This window comes from Homarus americanus, unplaced genomic scaffold (genome assembly GCF_018991925.1).
Source record: "Homarus americanus isolate GMGI-L3 unplaced genomic scaffold, GMGI_Hamer_2.0 scaffold51859, whole genome shotgun sequence".
Lineage (NCBI taxonomy): Eukaryota > Metazoa > Arthropoda > Malacostraca > Decapoda > Nephropidae > Homarus > Homarus americanus.
The window spans coordinates 11,660,704-11,679,084 of NW_024711292.1; the positions used below are offsets into that span (position 1 = coordinate 11,660,704).

General features: G+C 43.9%; 1 protein-coding gene across 1 annotated transcript in view; it reads left to right on the plus strand.

The window, feature by feature from the left end:
• Positions 1–18,381, plus strand: part of LOC121878950 (protein flightless-1-like) — a 134,615-nt gene that overhangs the window by 22,347 nt on the left and 93,887 nt on the right. The window contains 4 exon segments of the mRNA XM_042385432.1: positions 10,378–10,482; positions 11,475–11,587; positions 11,589–11,677; positions 11,680–11,710. Of these exon segments, the coding sequence (XP_042241366.1) occupies positions 10,378–10,482; positions 11,475–11,587; positions 11,589–11,677; positions 11,680–11,710 (338 nt within the window).

Here is an 18,381-nt window from a genome sequence, read left to right on the forward strand (position 1 = left end):
GAATGCAGCGTGATGAATGCAGCACCACACCCGCCACACACCACCCCACTTCTTTCAAGTCCTACCTGGTCTAGGATTAAAAAGATTTTATATTTTTCTACTTTAGGAAGTTAAGGAGTGTGGAATGCAGCGCCACACAACGAACCCTGGTGAGCCCAACCAGGGAGGGATTTACCACTGTGGAAGGTGTAAGACAGGACGGTCTTTGGTCTCGCCGGCACTCACGTACGGAGGGCGAGCCCTGGTCCGCGGAACCTGCCTTACAGTCATCTAAGAAGACGACAGCCCAAGCAGTGGACCGGCTTTCATCTCGGCCGGAGGGGGCCGACGGCAGATGAACAGAAAATCGTCTGGAATATGTTGAAAATGATGATGTTGCAGAGAAGAAATACAGATGGAGCAGAAAAATTCATCTGGAATATGACGGAAAACGAAGATGTATAAAGAAACGCAGATGAACAGAAAAATCATCTGGAATATTATAGAAACCAGGAGGAATTGTGAAGAAGTCAGATGTGGTGACACGACCTACAAGGTGCGGTATTGAAGAAAGAAAGACGTGCTATGTGACGAAAGAAGGCAGAAGACGTCCTGTGCTGACATCAGAAGAAAGTCGACGATGAAAAGGTGGATCATCAGAAGGACCAATCGACTACCGCTGTTGTGCTGCCGGCATTCCCTATTTTCAGATACCAGCTGGACGGAGGACTTGAGCCATGCTGGACCCAACAAATGTACTGATGTTGTTGATGTTGTTGATGTACATTAAAAAGATATAACACCCTAACATGTGAAGTAGGAGCATTTTGTATTTTGTATTTAATTCTCCGATTTTTGTTATCATGTATTACAAAGAATGTTTTTTTTTAAAAGATTAGTCACTTTTTCTATGAGTTCATTTGATCAATGTTTTGTATTACCAAATGCAATGTTGTAGACATACTACTGAGTGGGACGAATTCTTATTTTGACACGGCCTGGTTAGGCAATGTAACACCTGTTTTTGTTTGTAGAATGTGAGTTGCAAGTTTGCCTCGGACACTATGCTAGATATGAAGGATCTTTAGATCACTCTATGTTCACTTACTGTGTATGTATTTTATTTTTTTTCTCCTGTCATCGAAGGTTTAATCTTGGCGGGAGGTATAGTGAGCTTTGTCTGATCAAACTATGCCAGTAGAAAAACATACATCTCTAGTGTTATAATTTGTAAAATGTAAGGATGCATTATCGCCTCAGGGACTATATTAGATACTGCACATGATGTTACTGTCTACTTTAAATGTGTCATCAGTTCTCTGAGCATGAAAGCTTTGGTCTTGGCGGGAGGTGTAGCGATGGGTTGTCAGACCACAGCTTACATCTCAGAAACAGTCCAGACTTGACCCGACATTAGGGGGGTCAAATGTAAGGGTACCCCTCGCAACCACTCAAGGAGTTACAAATCAACTGGCTCCCCTCCCATGTCACACTGCCCCAACAAACATGTAAGAAGGCACCGGCCGACTCTCTCCCAATATACACAATAACCTACACCGCAGAAGAAGTCCAGACCTGACCTCACATTAGCCAGGTCAAATGTAACCCTCGAGCCACAAATCAACCAGGGCCTCTCATGTCACACGGCCCCATCTGAAGATTTCTCCAGAATATACAACTTATAGTCTCTGAAAAAGTCCAGACCTGACCCTACATTAGCGAGGGCAAATGTAAGAAGACCCTTCGCCGCCGCCCCCGATCAGCTCAACCTGACGGCTCACCTCCCAATATATAGGACGTCCTAGTCCTCCCTCTCCCCAGAGAGAGAGAGACAGAGAGAGAGTGTGTCTTGTAACCAAGAAGGGCCAGCTACCACGTCCCGAGTCCCGCTCGTAGCCCTCCCTCAGGGGAGCGGCGAGAGGGAGTCAGACAGAGAGACACACAGGGATCGGAGGAGGAGGTCCACCACAGCCGAGTCCCGCTCACGGGAGGAGAGTCATGCAGGACTTCCCTCCCCGACTTCCCTCCGGTGTCCCAGCTAAGCAGTCGCCCTCCCGACACCAGTGTTCCAGCTAAGCAGTCTCCCTGCTAGGCCTTTCCCAGGTCACGTGAGTTTTTGTCAGAGCTTTCCATGGAATGAGTTACTTACGTGGGAAGTGTATTCATTTCATGTTCGTGTCCGAGAATCAGTGTCTAGTAACGTAATATGATGGCCTAGTAACGTAAATATAATGTCCTAGTAACTTCAATAGAAGGTGTTATTAATGTGTCCATGTCATGTTCGTAATTAATAAAGAGTTGTAACGAAGCGGTGTTTGAGAAGTCGCCCTTAAGACGTAATAGATGTGTATTGACATGTAAGATACGATAAGTGTAAGTCCAGAGTTCAAATTACTATCACGGCCACGCTACCAAAATCTTCCTCTTTTTTACTCTCTTACTAAATATTCTTCCTGTATTTATAAATATTCTTCATGCAAGATTCGATATGTTATAGGTGACAGCAAACTATACGTTAACCCACGCCCTCCTCGTCTCATTATACTTACGTCATTTCAGCAAAAATATTACATTTCCATATTTATTTCTGAGAATATATTCATTCAGTCACAGTTAAGGTAAAATATACTTGTGATGTAATATTTTAATGAAAATACCCGGTATTTAGAAATACGGTATCTTAGTTTTCTTTTGTTCCAAATTTAATTAACAAAGATTGATGTTCAAATGTAATGAACAAAAATTTATGTATAGTATCTATAAATAAACTTTAAAAAATGAATACTTAATGTTTTACATCGTCCTGTGCATACTGTACCATGCATTTAGCTACTTTGGGCTTGCTTTGATGACGCAAGAGATCTGCCCTGGCAACTGTACCGACATTCACAGCTGGTGGTGCGTTGGTGCGTCGTTTCCATTGTTTGCTGGTAGTTACTGGTAAATATTTTTCAACCTAACGAAACTATTACCTGTTTAGAGGTCGACCCCCAATTTTTTGCCAAATAATTTGGTCTTAAAAACTCGAACTACACACAGGTATATACAGTAAATACGGACATGGGGGGCCAGGGGTTTTTTAGGGGAGGGGGGGGGGAAGCAAAAGTACACGGATTCTTAACATTCACGGGTACCTCTGTTACCTAACCCCCGCGTATGTTAAGGGCCGACTGTATATATATTGTTAAAGTCACACAGGAAAAGGGAAACAATGGAGCACCTTAGCTTTTGTCTTTATTTGTCAGTGGCCCAAGGTTAAAAATGCTTTGAAAGCATTCGAGGTAGATGTAGGATAGATGATTAGTGGCTCTCGTATTTTTTACCTGACTTAGCATGACTAGTTACATCGCCTTTTCTTTTAAACTCCTCTTAAGTGTGTGGTGGTGTTGGTAAAGTACAGTATACTATTCACTTTTTTTTTTTTTTTTACTAACCAAAGAAGTAGGTGAGGGATTATGCTGCCTCACTTATCGCAAAGGTTATGGGCATGAAACTCGTTGCGAATATTGAAATTGCGAATAGAGGAGCAATTTCTCCCATAAGAAATAAAGTAAATAGGGGGATACGGGCATCGCAGTAGTCACGGCCGTCAGATTTTAACATTTGTTTTACTCAGTACATATAGAACATAAAATAAATAAAGAAACAAGGGCATAATATCAAATAAACACCAATAGCAAACACTTCGAGTTTATCAGGTGTACAGCTCTTCCCTGACTTACGACGGGGTTAGGGACCCAAATCCAGGTCGTAAGTCAGAGTGGTCATAAGTAAAAAATGCTTAAATAATACATAGAAAATCTAAAATGGGTGTCTGTTTTTCTTCTCAGCACCACAAAACTCTCACTTTTAAGCTTGCCAGCCATTTTAAAGTGAATTATAAAGGGAAATTTTGTCTGTGTACTGATGCTGGGACTAAAAAATATGTAATTTGACAAAATTTTGGTGCGGCTGAGGCAGGTCATAAGTGCGGGTGGTCGTAAATTGAGTAGGTAGTAAGTCGGGGAGGAGCTGTATATGTTTACAAGTACAGTATACTTTACATGTTTGAGTGTGTGAGTGTTTGAATGTTTATATGCGAAGGTGTGTGAGGTAAGTTTTAAACATAGACTGTTAATTTACCTTTGATGTGCTGTGTTGATTGCTTGCTGAAGTTGGCATTAGGGGAGAGGGTGAAGGTTTACTGGGGTGAAAGGTGGCTGGGGTTGTCAGCCACCTCACTCTCTTTCTTACTGCCAAGGTCGTCAGCCACCTCACTCTCCTCCTCACTGCCAGGGTCGTCAGCCACCTCACTCATTATTGCTGTCAATTTGCACTGAAAGCTGTTGTTCTCCGCTGGTTGAAGGCTGTGGTTCACTTGTTGAAGGCTGTGGCTCACTCATTGAAGGCTGTGGTTTTACATTAGTCTTGAACAGCTGCCTAAAAGCTGTGTTCTGTTTGGATGTACGTCGGGTGGTTGGTGCACTGGGGGTTGAAGGTTTGGCTGTGATAAATGCATCAAGAGTCATTTGTTGTGCATTCTTCCTCTTCTCCTCATCCACCTCGTAGTATGCTTGTATGTCTTTCTTGACATTGCGGATGATAGTGCAACTTCGGTTAACATTAGGGTCCATTTCTAATGCCATATCCATCGCCATCTCAAATGAAGAAATCAGCTTCCTTAGGTTCTGTACAGTGAGGAGTTGTGTTGTAGTTTCATCTGCATCTTCTCCCGTTGCCAGTTGCATTTCTTCCTGTTGAAGCCTCTCCAGTTCTGTCAGGTCTTCATTGGTAAATTCTTCATTGTGAGAGTCGAGGAGGTCTTCTACGTCAGCGTCATCCACTTCATCGAATCCAGTCTTCTTTGCAAGAGTCACGATAGTCTTCCTTATTGCAGGCACTGAAGGGAAACCAACGAAGTTGTGCACACACTCAGGCCACAGCTTACGCCACACACCGTTCATGTTCTGTTGTGTTATTGCCTCTCATGAATCACTGATGTTTTTTATGGCTTTCCTGATGTTGTAGTGTTTTTTCCAAAACTCCAGGATTGTAGGTTTCCCTTCTCCATCGGTCCTCTCAATCAGCTGCTCCATGATACACTGGGTGTAGAGCACCTTGAATGTAGAGATAACACCCTGGTCCATGGGTTGCAGCAAAGCCGTGGTGTTGGGAGGCAAAAACACAACTTTAATGTTCTTACACCAGTCAACCATAGCTGGTGGATGACCTGGTGCATTGTCGATCACCATCAGAGCTTTATCATCAAAATTATTTTCCTTATTATAGCGACTAATGCGACCGGACACATAGTTGAACACGTAGTCATGCATCACAGACCCTGTCACCCACGCCTTACGGTTTGAACGCCAGATGACAGGAAGTTGTCCCTTCACAACATGGGGTGTTTCAGACCGGTACACAAGGAGAGGCTTTAACTTCAGGTCACCTTCAGCATTTCCACCAATCAATAGAGTGAGGCGGTTCTTGGCAACTTTGAATCCCGGTGCCGTCTTTTCCTCCTTAGATATGTAGGTGCGTGAAGGCATTTTCTTCCAGAAGAGTCCGGTCTCGTCCAAGTTGAAAACTTACTTAGGACTGTACCCACCCTCCTTAATCATGGTTCTGGCTGTGACTTCTACATAATTAAACTGTTGGCTCTTATAACCTTTTAGATTGTGGTTGTTTTCGTTTCGTAATCTATCAAACCGTCCACAGCTGGCTTTGATCAAGTTTGGGTTTATCTCTTAGTTATGTTGCGTTAAAGGTGTTTTAAAGGCGTGGGTCTGGTTTGTCAATCCGTGCTCAACATAAACCATACTCTCCATCTCAGCACGGAACCTCGTGCACCGTTGCCTCAGTGGTGTTGAACCCGGCCATCTTCCTGATTCTTGTCGTAGCTTTTATATAGAATGCACCGTGAGAGCAAGCCGTGCACCACGTAATCACTAAAGTTCCTTCTTTCATTTCCATGTCTTTCAAATTCTTTCAACATTGCGATCTCTTAGCATGCTGGTATTAGCAATTATTAAACTAGAGCATTGTGAGCACACAATACACAACTGCGGATCACTGCATGCAGCACATGTGAGAGAGGCAGCGGGGGCGTATGGCGGAGAATCTGTACCTGCGTGCACACTCTGTCTCAGCCTACGGTTGAGACCAGCAGTTCAAATTTGCTATGGCAACATTTCTTGAATAAGCGGGGCAACCATTGCGAATAGTGGAAATGGTAATGTATGTATATTATATTATGCTGGATTGTACTATGTATGTATATTATGTATGTGCTCCATTATATTTATTCAGCCTGGCCCCATGGCGTGTGGCAATGTTATTACCATATCCCTGCGGCAATTAATGTGCCTGGCTGACGTATGGAAGCTGCTAATGTACCACTTGCCGCTACGTGATAAGTCTATGGTAGTTGACCAGGACCTTAGCTAAAGGGAGCAGTGCTATCACACTCTGTGTACATACTCTTATCCAGTAAACCCGAACCTACAAAACTATACAGGTGTTTGTGTTCTCTCCTGTATATAGAGAACTTATTACCCAGAACATCTAACATAGGCGCAGTCGTAGTTTTACTGGATTATTCACGGTGATTAATTTAAGTTTGTGGAAAGCGGCTGATGGATCCCCTTGATTAAACCCAGCGTCATCCCTCGAAAAGAATTCGCAACTTTGAGAGCAGTATCAGTGACAGTGATTTTCTGTGAAGTGTTAAGTGCATTGTGTGTTTACGTGCCATTCATGTGTGACCTTGTTGACGGTTCCAAGGTATCACGGCATGTTCTGGGCATTTGTGGGGAATTATAGAGCTCAGCGCACCCTCCTCTGACCGTTTACAGAAGCGACTGTTCTCCTATCTCCACCCCCTCCTCTGTGCCGCCTCCACCCCCCCCTCACAGCTGAGAGGCGGGGCGCTCTGCACGCCTGGGACACACACACGCCTGCTAACACTTGCTGACCCCGCGCTGGCTTCATTATATATATTTTATATATACAACCTACTTATCTCATGTATTTAATTAAATTTTTGTCTGAAATCTTGTTGATCGGCGGGCTGACCGGTCCTTACTGATTTAAGACACAGTACCTGAATAAAGTGATTTATGTCTCATGCCTTCGCAGCTGGACCCCAGCGCCTGGATGAGTCAAGCGGATGATAGTCCCCAGAGATGGATGACCAGGCAGTAGCTCCCACAACATCGCGCTGACCCTTCACCTCAACATTCAGCGTTATCTCCAGAGATAATTGCCTTAATGAAGTTTACTTGAGAGGAGATGAGGAGGCAGCGAGGTGACTCACAGGCGTTTAGCGGATGAGCACAGAAGGCAAGCAGAGGCAAACGAGACCACCAGCGGAGAATGGAGAAGACAGTGCGGTTTGACCTTGATATCTCCCGCTCACTGTTAACCAAGCCCCTGGCTCTAACACTGCCTCAGTACTGAATGGTTCAAATGCCTCATCCATACTTCCTTCCGCCCCCCAGCCCCACCCTAAAGCAACAGCTCAAACGCCGCTATCTTGGAGCCTGATGTAAATTTCCAGACTTTTAGCGAATGGCGTGGCGGTGGGCTGATTATGCTTCCCAATGGTGGATCTCAGAGTTTGTCACAGCCTAAACAACTCATCCAGCTAAGTATGTGCCTGTCCTTGGAAGTTCAGCGTGTCTTAGAACATCGTTGCAGGTACCCCCAACCTCTTAGCTGTCTGTAGAGGAGGTACTGGGCCGTTCTAGCAGCACATCAAAGGACAGCAGAATGAAGCTCTGCATGGGGAGGAGAATTGTTTATCCTGCAGACAGATGGAGGGGTGAGTCTTTTAGCGCCTTTTATATGGTCTTAAGAGAGAACCTCGGAAGAGGTAGATATATGTTTAGGCCACCACCAGCAGTGCGGGGAGACCCAGTTGAAGCAGGTGATCTGATGGGTGTGGGGCGAGGAACTTGTCGAGCCTCACCTCCTCGACTCTTCCTCTTCTCTTCAGGATGTGTTGACGATATGTAAGCTCCTATGAGGCTGCCAGGTGTGCCACCTCGCATCCGAGCTCCCCCTACAGCTGTCTGGCGCTGTGTCCACATTTCTGGGACAAGAAGTCCGCTCCCTGCATATACGCCCTGCGTCCACGCCGGTTCATTTGTAACAACTGTGGTAAGCCCAGCCACGGAACACAGGTGTGTCAGCTGCTCAGTCTACCTGCAACAGTTGTGACCCGTATGGGCCACTGGTATGATGTGGTGCCCAGCCTCAAAATGCGTACGTTGCAATGTGTGCGTTAAATGGGCCTATGACAAAGTGTTACTACCTGAGCAAGGGACAGCGTGCGGCCGGAAGCTTAGTAGCCCTTCTACCCAGTGAGGGCCGCCCACAGTCGCCAAATCAGAGCCGCGGCGACCCTGGACCATACGACCCATTTTGGGAGGGTGTACTCCTGCATCCCAGGACCAAAAGTCCCCAGTACATCAAGCGTGTCGTGACCTACGGTGTGTCATCCGTCATGGGTGTTGCCCGACACACCGGCGCTGATGCTACAGTCATCGGTCCCCAACGACTGCGATGCTTGGGGCTCTCTCCAGCGATCTAGGACGCCTCCGAGGACCTCGTCATGGCAGATGGTTCTAGATGGCCCCAACCCTGGGTTCACTCTATGCATGTCACCTTTGGCAACGAGTGCGTGTCAGGCCTGGATTGACGTGCATAATGGTGTCCCGACTCCTTGCTGTCCTACAGACATTGTCAAGAGTTGGCCATCATCTCCGGACTTCCCAACACCTACCCGATTCTCTAAAGTGAAATTCGTAACAGGGTGCATGAAGGGGCAGCAAGCTACCCTGCTGCCGCCCTACCCCTACCTCTGGCCAGTGACACCTCTCCTTGGTGGTTGTCCCTGCTATCCACGTCCCCGCGCCCTGGCTGCGCCTTCACGACAGCCACACGTGGAGCTGAGGCCGCAAGCGGCGATGCCCACGACAGACTGTGTTCGGCCTGGCATCGGCCCCACGACATCTCCATGCTGCCGGAGTGTGTAAGCCCTGCCGTAGCCACGACTAGCCAGCAGCAGGTACGCTTCGCAGGTGGCGACAACCCCACCGCCCCTTTGGAGTCTGTAGCCGGCCCGACTTTTCTGTGTGTCAGGAAAAGTCCTTCCTGGTTATCGTCGACCGTCTCTCTGGTTGGCGGTTGTCATCAAGAAGCGGTAATGACCTGACGTCTGCCGCCACCATCAGCAGTTCCGCCCACTACTTCCGTGGCGTGGGCGTTCCTGTCGCCCTCACCCCGAACGGCCGGAGAGCCTCAGTTCTAAGCCGGGACTTTGCCTCGTTCACACGCCGGCTTCGATAAGTCGGCATATCATTATCGCCCGTACCCGCAGTCAGCGGCCACGCTGAGCTGCTGTCAAATCCTAAACACCTCATCGCCAGGTGGCCTTCTGGGAACATTGACTCTTCGGAGCCTTCGACGGTCTTCTTGAACTCCATAACACACCAACTACACGGGCTCCACGCCCAGGTTTTTGTATGGGCGCCCTTAGTTCTTGTGTCCTATATAATCCTTCTCCAAGGAGTGGCAGGCTAAAACCGAGAGATTGTGATCGCCGAGCATGACGTGTTCAGGGCATGCGTCGCCCGCTACTTGACCACGCCCGTTCTCTCCCAGGTTGAGTGTCGGCTTTTAAGTCGTGTTCAGGATTACGACCTCCCTCGTTAAGGACAAAGTAAGGCGTCGTCATGGATACGGCGAGTCACGGGACTACGATGGTTACCCAGTGATGCGTGTGGTGGAGGAACACGCCGTTTCTCCGCCCGTAACAATGCCTTCTGCTGGCCCCGCCACAGTGTTGGAGTCCCATACCCTTCCCAGTGAAGTCCCTCGGCGCTCAGAGCGGATCCAGAAAAAGTCCGCTCAAGACTGCTATGGCGTATAGGGAAGAGGTGTATGTATATTATGTATGCTGGATTATGTACTATGTATATGTATATTATATATGTGTACTCCATTTATATTTATTCAGCCCTAGCTAACTGGCGTGTGGCAATGTTATTACCATATCCCACCGCAGCAATTAATATTGCCTGGCGACGTATGGGAAGCTGCTAATGTACTACCACTTGCCATCGTCGTCTATGGTAGTGCAGGCAGGACCGCCTTAGCTGAGGAGCAGTGCTATCCACCTCTGTGTACATACTCTTATCCAGTAAACCGAACCTACAAAACTATACAGGTGTTTGTGTTCTCTCCTGTATATAGAACTTATTACCCAGAACATCTAACAGGTAACAATATATATTGTACTTTACTCCAGAAACAAATGTTCAGGGAATGTCTTTCACTTACATCTCTTTACTTTATCCATAACTGCTATTCATAAATGCAAAATTCTTTACCTCATTGTTACTTGTCTTTTTGCAGGAGACTGGTATTCCTCGAAGCATCAAGGAGATGTCAAGCCTCCGATGGCCCGACAATACCGGGATAGATACTGTGCCAGAGGAGATCGGTAAACTTCAGAAATTGGTTAGTGCTGTATTGGTGTTCAATCTGTACTTATAGTTTATACACCATAAGTACAGTACAGTAGGGCCTTCAAATTTGCTGGGATTGGGTTCTGAAAATGGCCGTGAATAGCCAAATCTGCAAATAACCTTTGCTGACCAGGGGGTTACATTTTTTCTTGTGTACAAAGAAATGTATTATTCCCTTTATGTGTTTGCCCTTAGGACAATTATTTCTTTTACCTGTACTGAATATATGTGAATATATGTATGTGTGCACGTAGACACATACAAAACACAACAAATAAATAATAATGGGAAAATCCTCTCACAAATAATCAGAAACAAATTTATTAAAAATGTGACAGTTTATCCTTAAGTCAACTCCATGCTTTCTTAATACAGGGTAAAGCTAGGAGTAGACTCACATTTATAATAAATTTGTTTCTGATTATTAAATTTTCCCATTATTATTATTGTATGTCTTTTGTGTGTGTGTACACACACACACACACACACATATATACAATACAGGTAAAAGAAATTACTGTCTCTAGTGTGAATGGCTCCCTGTTCCCGCATAAAAATGTCGGCAACTTTATAATTACCCAAAGACATCCTTGGGTACATTCAGGGTGTCATCCTCTAATAATAGAGGATCATGAAATAAAAATCCGCTAATTATCTCTGCGTACTGTACTTCATTATTAACTATCTACAGTACTCAATGTTTGTATTCCTTTATTTGCTTTTGTAAAAATTAACCAACAAGAAATGTGAGCTTGATGATTCTAGTGCATCTGTCTTTGTTATAAGTCTTGAGCTATTATTGTGTTGTGTATAATTCTCATATATTACTGTACAGCAGCTAATTTACATAAAAAACCTATTATGGGTGTTATCCTTTGAATTATACAGATTGTCTTAATGTATCTGTCAATTATATTTATGCTTTTATGTGATACAATATTTTATGGGATTTTTTATAATATATTGTTTGTATTTTTATTTCAGGAGCATCTGTCCCTAAAAAACAATAATTTAGATAAACTTTATGGGGCCATAACAACCCTGCCATGTCTCCGTTCTCTAAATGTCCGGCACAACAAGCTCAGCAAGGCTGGCATCTAACGATCTTTTTGAAATGGATGACCTCACAACTTTGGATTTCTCGCACAACAATTTGACTGAAATTCCTGAAAGTTTAGAAGAAGCAAAAATCTTTTGGTGCTGAACCTCTCTGATAACTTGTTAGTTATTCTCTTATTAAGTTTGGCATAACTTTAAATGAAGTACTGTAATCGTGTACTGTACAGAAAGTCACTATTTCTCTATTTGTTGCAAATTTTCATATTGTATTTTCAATTTATTGCAGTGTTCCTTTTAGAAAAAATATTTTTCATTACACTTTTTTTTTTTACAATGCTCTCATAATTTTTTTTTAAATATTGCTTGTGAATTGACAAATATCTTCTGGATGCACAAATTTTTTTGTAGCAAGAGTTGTTGAAATCTGTACAAAATTTCACAAAATCACCCTAAATAGTTATTGCTATGAGTGCCAAAACCAACCTTGTGTAGAGGATAAGTAAAATTGTCATTTTAGAAGTGAAAGTAAACATTAATAAACAACATAAGATGAAGGAGAGCTGCGAGAGGGAGAAAATGCACATTCCTTTCATTTGTATTTTGTTCCATTTCATATATATATATATATTATATATATATATATATATATTAATATATATATATATATATATATATATATATATATATATATATATATATATATATATATATATATATATATATATATATATATATATATATATATATATATATATATATATATATATATACATTGAGTTCTGCTATAAGCGTGTTTTGATATAGCAAATTTGCTCTACTTGTGATTTATGAATTGAACAATATTTGGATATATGATAAACTTTTTGCTATACTTAGCGATTTTTGCTTTATATTTCTCCAATTTTTGTATTAACTGTGAATATGGTAAGAAAGAATATCTCAAAAGCATTCTGATGATAGAATTCCGGTGATTATCGTAAAAGAAAGGATATAACACTTGAAGAGAAGCTTGATGTTATCAACCTCAAAATCACCCTTCTCCCCCATCAAGTTACATTCATATTTTTCAAGGTAAAGTGTTAAATTTACTGTATGATTTCATTATTGGATATGAATGTAACATTTATTTAGACTGTGCTATCCTTTGTGTTAGGCTAACTACTAAATTTTTTGATTTGAGTAAACTGCACCTAACCTATTTTCTCCATAAGCCCTTGTTATTTCTATTATTTTTCTATAACCGCGATATTTTACAGAACACAATTATCGGCGTTATAGCAGAACTACTATAACATATATATATATATATATATATATATATATATATATATATATATATATATATATATATATATATATATATATATATATATATATATATATATATATATATATATATATATATATATATATATATATATATATATATATATATATATATATATATATATATATATATATATATATATACATACATACATACATACATACATACAGTAAAACCTCGATTAACACGCCTGCATATGGGGGGAGGAGTGGGAATTAGTGTTAACGTCTCTGTAACAAAGCGTGTTCGGCATTCGGGCCTTCGATGTAAAGCGGCAGAAATTGGACAGTGATTACATAAGTTCGTCAAGATCGTCTTAGTGAGGTGAAAGTGTAAATCGATGTCGGACTTTTCATGCTAGACACGATTGTATTTTTGAAAACTCAATTTCCACCGAGTTGGAGGTACAGCCAGGGTCACAGGCCTATAACCACACAATCACTGCCACATGACAAAGCTTTTATTTTATTTTATTTTTTAGGGTGTTGTGGTCACGGCTGTGATAAAGGCCAACCAGGGAGTGTAGTACTGTGCCTTCAGTTAAATCAGTTCATAGTTGTCATCAGTGAATGCAGAAGAGACTATAATAACTTAAAGTGAATACATATTGGCAATCGAGCTGGTAAGGACAACTGCCAGCCTATTCGTGTCATAGGTGCCACAGAGACTTTAAATTTTATTTTGTTTGTGTGCTTGCTCAAGGACTGAATCTGTGTTTATAATACACCACTCACAGGGAGATACAGTGTACACAGTGATAGTTCATAGTGTCATCAGTGACCGCTGAAGTTGTAAATAACTTAAAGTGAGCGCTCACTAGCAAGCAAGCTGGAAAGGCACCGTGCCAGCTGAAACCAAGTCGTGTCATAGGTGCCACAGAGACTTTAAATTTTATTTTATGTTGATTGTGTGCTTGCTCAAGGACTGAAACTGTGCCTACAATACACCATTCACAGGGAGATACAGTGTACGCAGTCGCAGACGACAACTCCATAGGCAACAGAGAGTAGCTAAGTACTTTTTTCTCTCTTTATTTTCTTTGAAATAGGTGTAGATCTATACACAGTCTACACCCCCCCCACAACAACAACAACCATGAGTTTGGTATGTGATTACTGCAGGGAGACGTCGGATATGGAGGATGCAGGCCTAACTAATGCAACGTCTAGGAAGTTACTAACTGCCGTAAAGCTTGATGGCTGTTGCTGGTATTGCCCTGGCTGCATAGTCAAGGTGAATGAAGCGATTGCAATCCATAAGGGAACGAGTTCTCTAGGGACGAAAATAGATGAAGCAGGAGCCCTGCTGGTTGACAAACTGGAGCAAGTTGAGAAAGAGATCCTTGCTAAGACTGAGGAAGTAGCTAATAGAATGGAGGTGGTTGCTAAGAGGAGCTATGCGGACGTATTAGGAGGGCCACGGGTGGGGGGGGCGGAGAGTAATGCAGAATCAGTACAGGTTCTACAGCAGATTGGGACTCTGAAAAAGTGTGTCGAAGAAATGAAAATTAACGGACCTACTGTTAGGGGAGAGGAGGAACACCAGGAACGGCTCCAGCGCAGGAACAATGTAATAGTTTTTGGAGTCCCAGAGAGCCAGGCAGAGGGAACTGTGAGTAAGGAAACACACGACAAGGTGCTGTTTCAAAATATTTGCACAGAGGTTCTGAAGATTCCAGCAACCCCTCAGGATGTGAGGAGACTGGGACAAAAGCAGGGGGCTAAGCCTCGCCCCCTCAGGATCACACTAGGGAGTGAGGAGGAAAAATGGCAAGTTATCCGGCAGGCAAAAAACTTAGCAAGGAGCGAGGCATTTCGGGATGTATTTATTCACCCAGACCGCACGGTAATGCAGAGGGAACAGCACAAGAAGCTCCTGCTGGACTTGAAGCAGAAGAGGGAGGAGTCGAGGAGGAACGGGGACAGGTGCACATGGGTTATACTCAGGGGGAGGGTAGTGGAAACAAGTGTGCCGACACAGGGCCAGGGGGCAGCAGTGCACCCTCCACCCACTCAACCCCCCACCCGGGAGGCGGCACCAGCTCAGCCTACCGGACAGGAGGGAACGAGCGCCGTGTAAACAATGAAATTTTTAACCACACCCTGCAAAATACAGTGTACTTAGCAAATGCTGCAGCTTCTGAGAATGTGGGTGGAGCGGGTTTATTACTAAGAGCAGAGACGTTACCGAGAACAAATTCTGGCTTGAATGTCATGTACACTAATACCGACACGTTCCTTGATAAGAGGGAGGAGTTTGAAACACTACTAAGAGTACACCAACCAGATATTGTAGGAGTTGTAGAACTGTTGTACAAGAACAGGAGAATCGACCCAGAGGAATGTGAGTTCAGTATTGCTGGATATGACTCATTTACGAACCTAACTCAAGAATCCTGCAGGAGGGGTGTGGTTATCTACGCTAGGCAAGACCTTAGAGCCAGCCAGGCGAGGGTACAGGGAGAGGATGTCTTTGAAGAGTCCAAGTGGTGTAAAATTAAATTAAAGGGAGGGGACTTACTTATCGTCGGGTGTATCTACAGATCCCCGAACTGTGGCCCACTAAATCAAAGGAACTTAAGAACCTTAATAAACAATGCGGCGATGCTCAACCCCAGCCACCTCCTTATCATGGGGGACTTTAACTATGGCGACATCGACTGGAGAAACGAGTCAACCCCGAATGACTTGAATAATCCTGCTACTCTTTTTGTAGAAACTCTGAGAGATAATTTTCTGTTCCAACATGTGAGAGACCCGACACATTACAGAGGGGAACAAACACCGAAGCCACTTGACCTCATCATAACAAACGAGGAGGGTATGGTGGCCAAACTGGAACACCTTGCCCCAGTTGGCACCAGTCACCATACAGTGTTGTCATTCAGATTTAACTGTTACCTAGTTCAAGATAAGGCCAGGCCAAGGTGCAAATATTACAAGGGAAATTACAATGGGATGAGGGAAGAGATGAGGGGTATCAACTGGCCTGACTTATTAAGGTACAAGAACGCAGACACTACGCTGAATATCATAACTAGTAAAATGACCCATTTGATCGATAAATATATACCCAAGACCAAACCCAGTGCTTCTAGGAATACGAGGGGATCCCTACACATGAACCATGCGGCGGTCGACAAAATTAAGAAGAAAACCCAGAAATTCAAGACGTGGGTTGGGTCAAACGATGAGCAAGACAGGAGGATGTATGCAAGAGCCAGAAACCAAGCAAAGATAGAGTGTAGGAGGGCTGAAAAGGAGTTCCAAAGGCTGGTTGCACGCGAGGTCAAGTCAAACCCAAAGGCGTTTTACCGCTATGCAAAGTCGAAATTGAAAACGCGAGTAGGAGTATCAGACCTGAGGCTTGAAGATGGTAGTTACGCAGATTCTGACCAGGATAAAGCTGAGGCATTGAACAGCTTCTTTTCCTCAGTGTTCACAAGAGAGGATGCAACTAACCTTCCTGCGTTTGAGGACAGACGGTTCGACACAGCACTGACCCACATTGTGTTCACAGAAGAGGGTATTAGAAATAAACTGTCCAGGCTAAAGGTCCATAAGAGTCCTGGACCTGACATGGTGCATCCTAGAGTGCTAAGGGAGCTGTGCAACGAGCTTGCAGAGCCCCTGAAGATTCTGTTTTGTAAATGCCTGGATGAACAAATGGTCCCCAGTGAATGGAAAGTGGCTTATGTGAGTCCTATCTTCAAGAAGGGCGATAGGCACTCCACGAACAACTATAGACCGGTGAGCCTGACCAGCATAATATGTAAAGTACTTGAGAGTATTATCAGAGATGCAGCGATGGAACATCTACTACGAAACAACCTTGTAAAAGATTGCCAACACGGTTTTATGCCGGGGCGCTCTTGCTTGACACAATTGCTCAAGGTATTGGATATTTGGACCCATATTCTAGAACGGGGTGGTAATATCGACAATATTTACCTAGATTTTGCCAAGGCTTTCGACAGTGTACCCCACGAAAGGCTGAAAATCAAACTGGAAGGGTACGGAATTCGGGGAAATGTCCTAGCGTGGATAGAAGACTTTCTACATGACCGCAAGCAATGTGTGGTGATTAATGGCACGAAATCGTCATCTGTACCTGTAACAAGTGGGGTACCGCAGGGTAGTGTATTGGGCCCGCTGTTGTTTGTTTGTTTCATAAATGATATGCCTGACGTTGTACACTCCTCCATACAAATGTTTGCCGATGACGCCAAGTTATTTCGGGAAATTAAGAACCAAGCGGACTGTGAAGAGCTGCAGAAGGACCTCTGTGGGCTCCAGGAATGGTCGAAGGAATGGCTGCTGAGATTCAATGTCACGAAGTGTAAGAGGATGCACCTGGGGCGTACCAACGGTAAGGAGGCGTACCATATGTCCCAACGGGATGAAGAAAATGTACTAGTTGAGACTGTGTGTGAGAAGGACCTAGGTGTGTATGTTGACAATGAGCTGAAGTTCTCGGGCCATTGTGAGAAGAAGGTAAATCAGGCAAATAAATTATTGGGTCTTATAAGAAGGTCGTTCAGATATCTAGACGGTCCGTCCCTCGTGACGATCTTCAGGAGTGAAGTGCTTCCCCATCTGGAGTACTGTCACCCCATCTGGTCCCCGAGATATGCTAGGGACTGTCAGTTGGTTGAAAATGTTCAAAGGAGGGCCACCAAGCTGGTGCCTGCACTTCGGCATCTCAGCTACCCTGCGAGATTGGAGCGCCTGAACTTGCCTAGCTTATACTACAGACGGGCAAGGGGGGACCTAGTTGAGGTTTATAAGCATCTCAGGGGGCACTACTCAGTTGAGTGTCCTTACTTGGAGCTGGCGGACGCTCGCCCCACAAGGGGTCACAGCTCAAGATTGAAGAAGCCGCAAGTCCGGAAAACCGTGAGGGCAAACTTTTTCGGAGTGAGGGTTGTAAACTCTTGGAACAATCTACCAGAAAGTGTTGTGACGGCACCGAGTGTGAGCTCTTTCAAGAGAAGACTTGACCAACACTGGAGCGGGTTCAGGTACATTCAGGAGCCGGTGCATGCCCAGTATTTGCCAACAGTGCGTGACAGAGACGTGACCGATCGCCCGGGCGGCTAGCGAGCCGACCTTTTGGTGAAGAATATAAAGGAAAAGAGTCGTGACCGATCGCCCAAGCGGCTAACAAGCCGATCAGTGGCGAAGAGGATAAAAGTAAAAAGTAAAAGTAAATGGTCGGTTAATAGAAAATAAAATCTACGGAAACAAAACATACATTTATAAAGTACCTATCCCTAACTTACCTCATTTAAGTCCCTCTATTCATTTTTGTTAATTTGCCATTCATATTTCAATAGCATTTGCTTTAAAACATTAACCATTTTAGTAAATAAATATGAACCAGCACAGAAACCGTGAATAAAAAATGGAAAAGTCAAAGAACATATGTCATCACAAAAATTGTGACCAAGTCCCAGGTGTCTGATCTGACTTTCTGCCTCATTTACACACAATTGCAGGGTCTCAA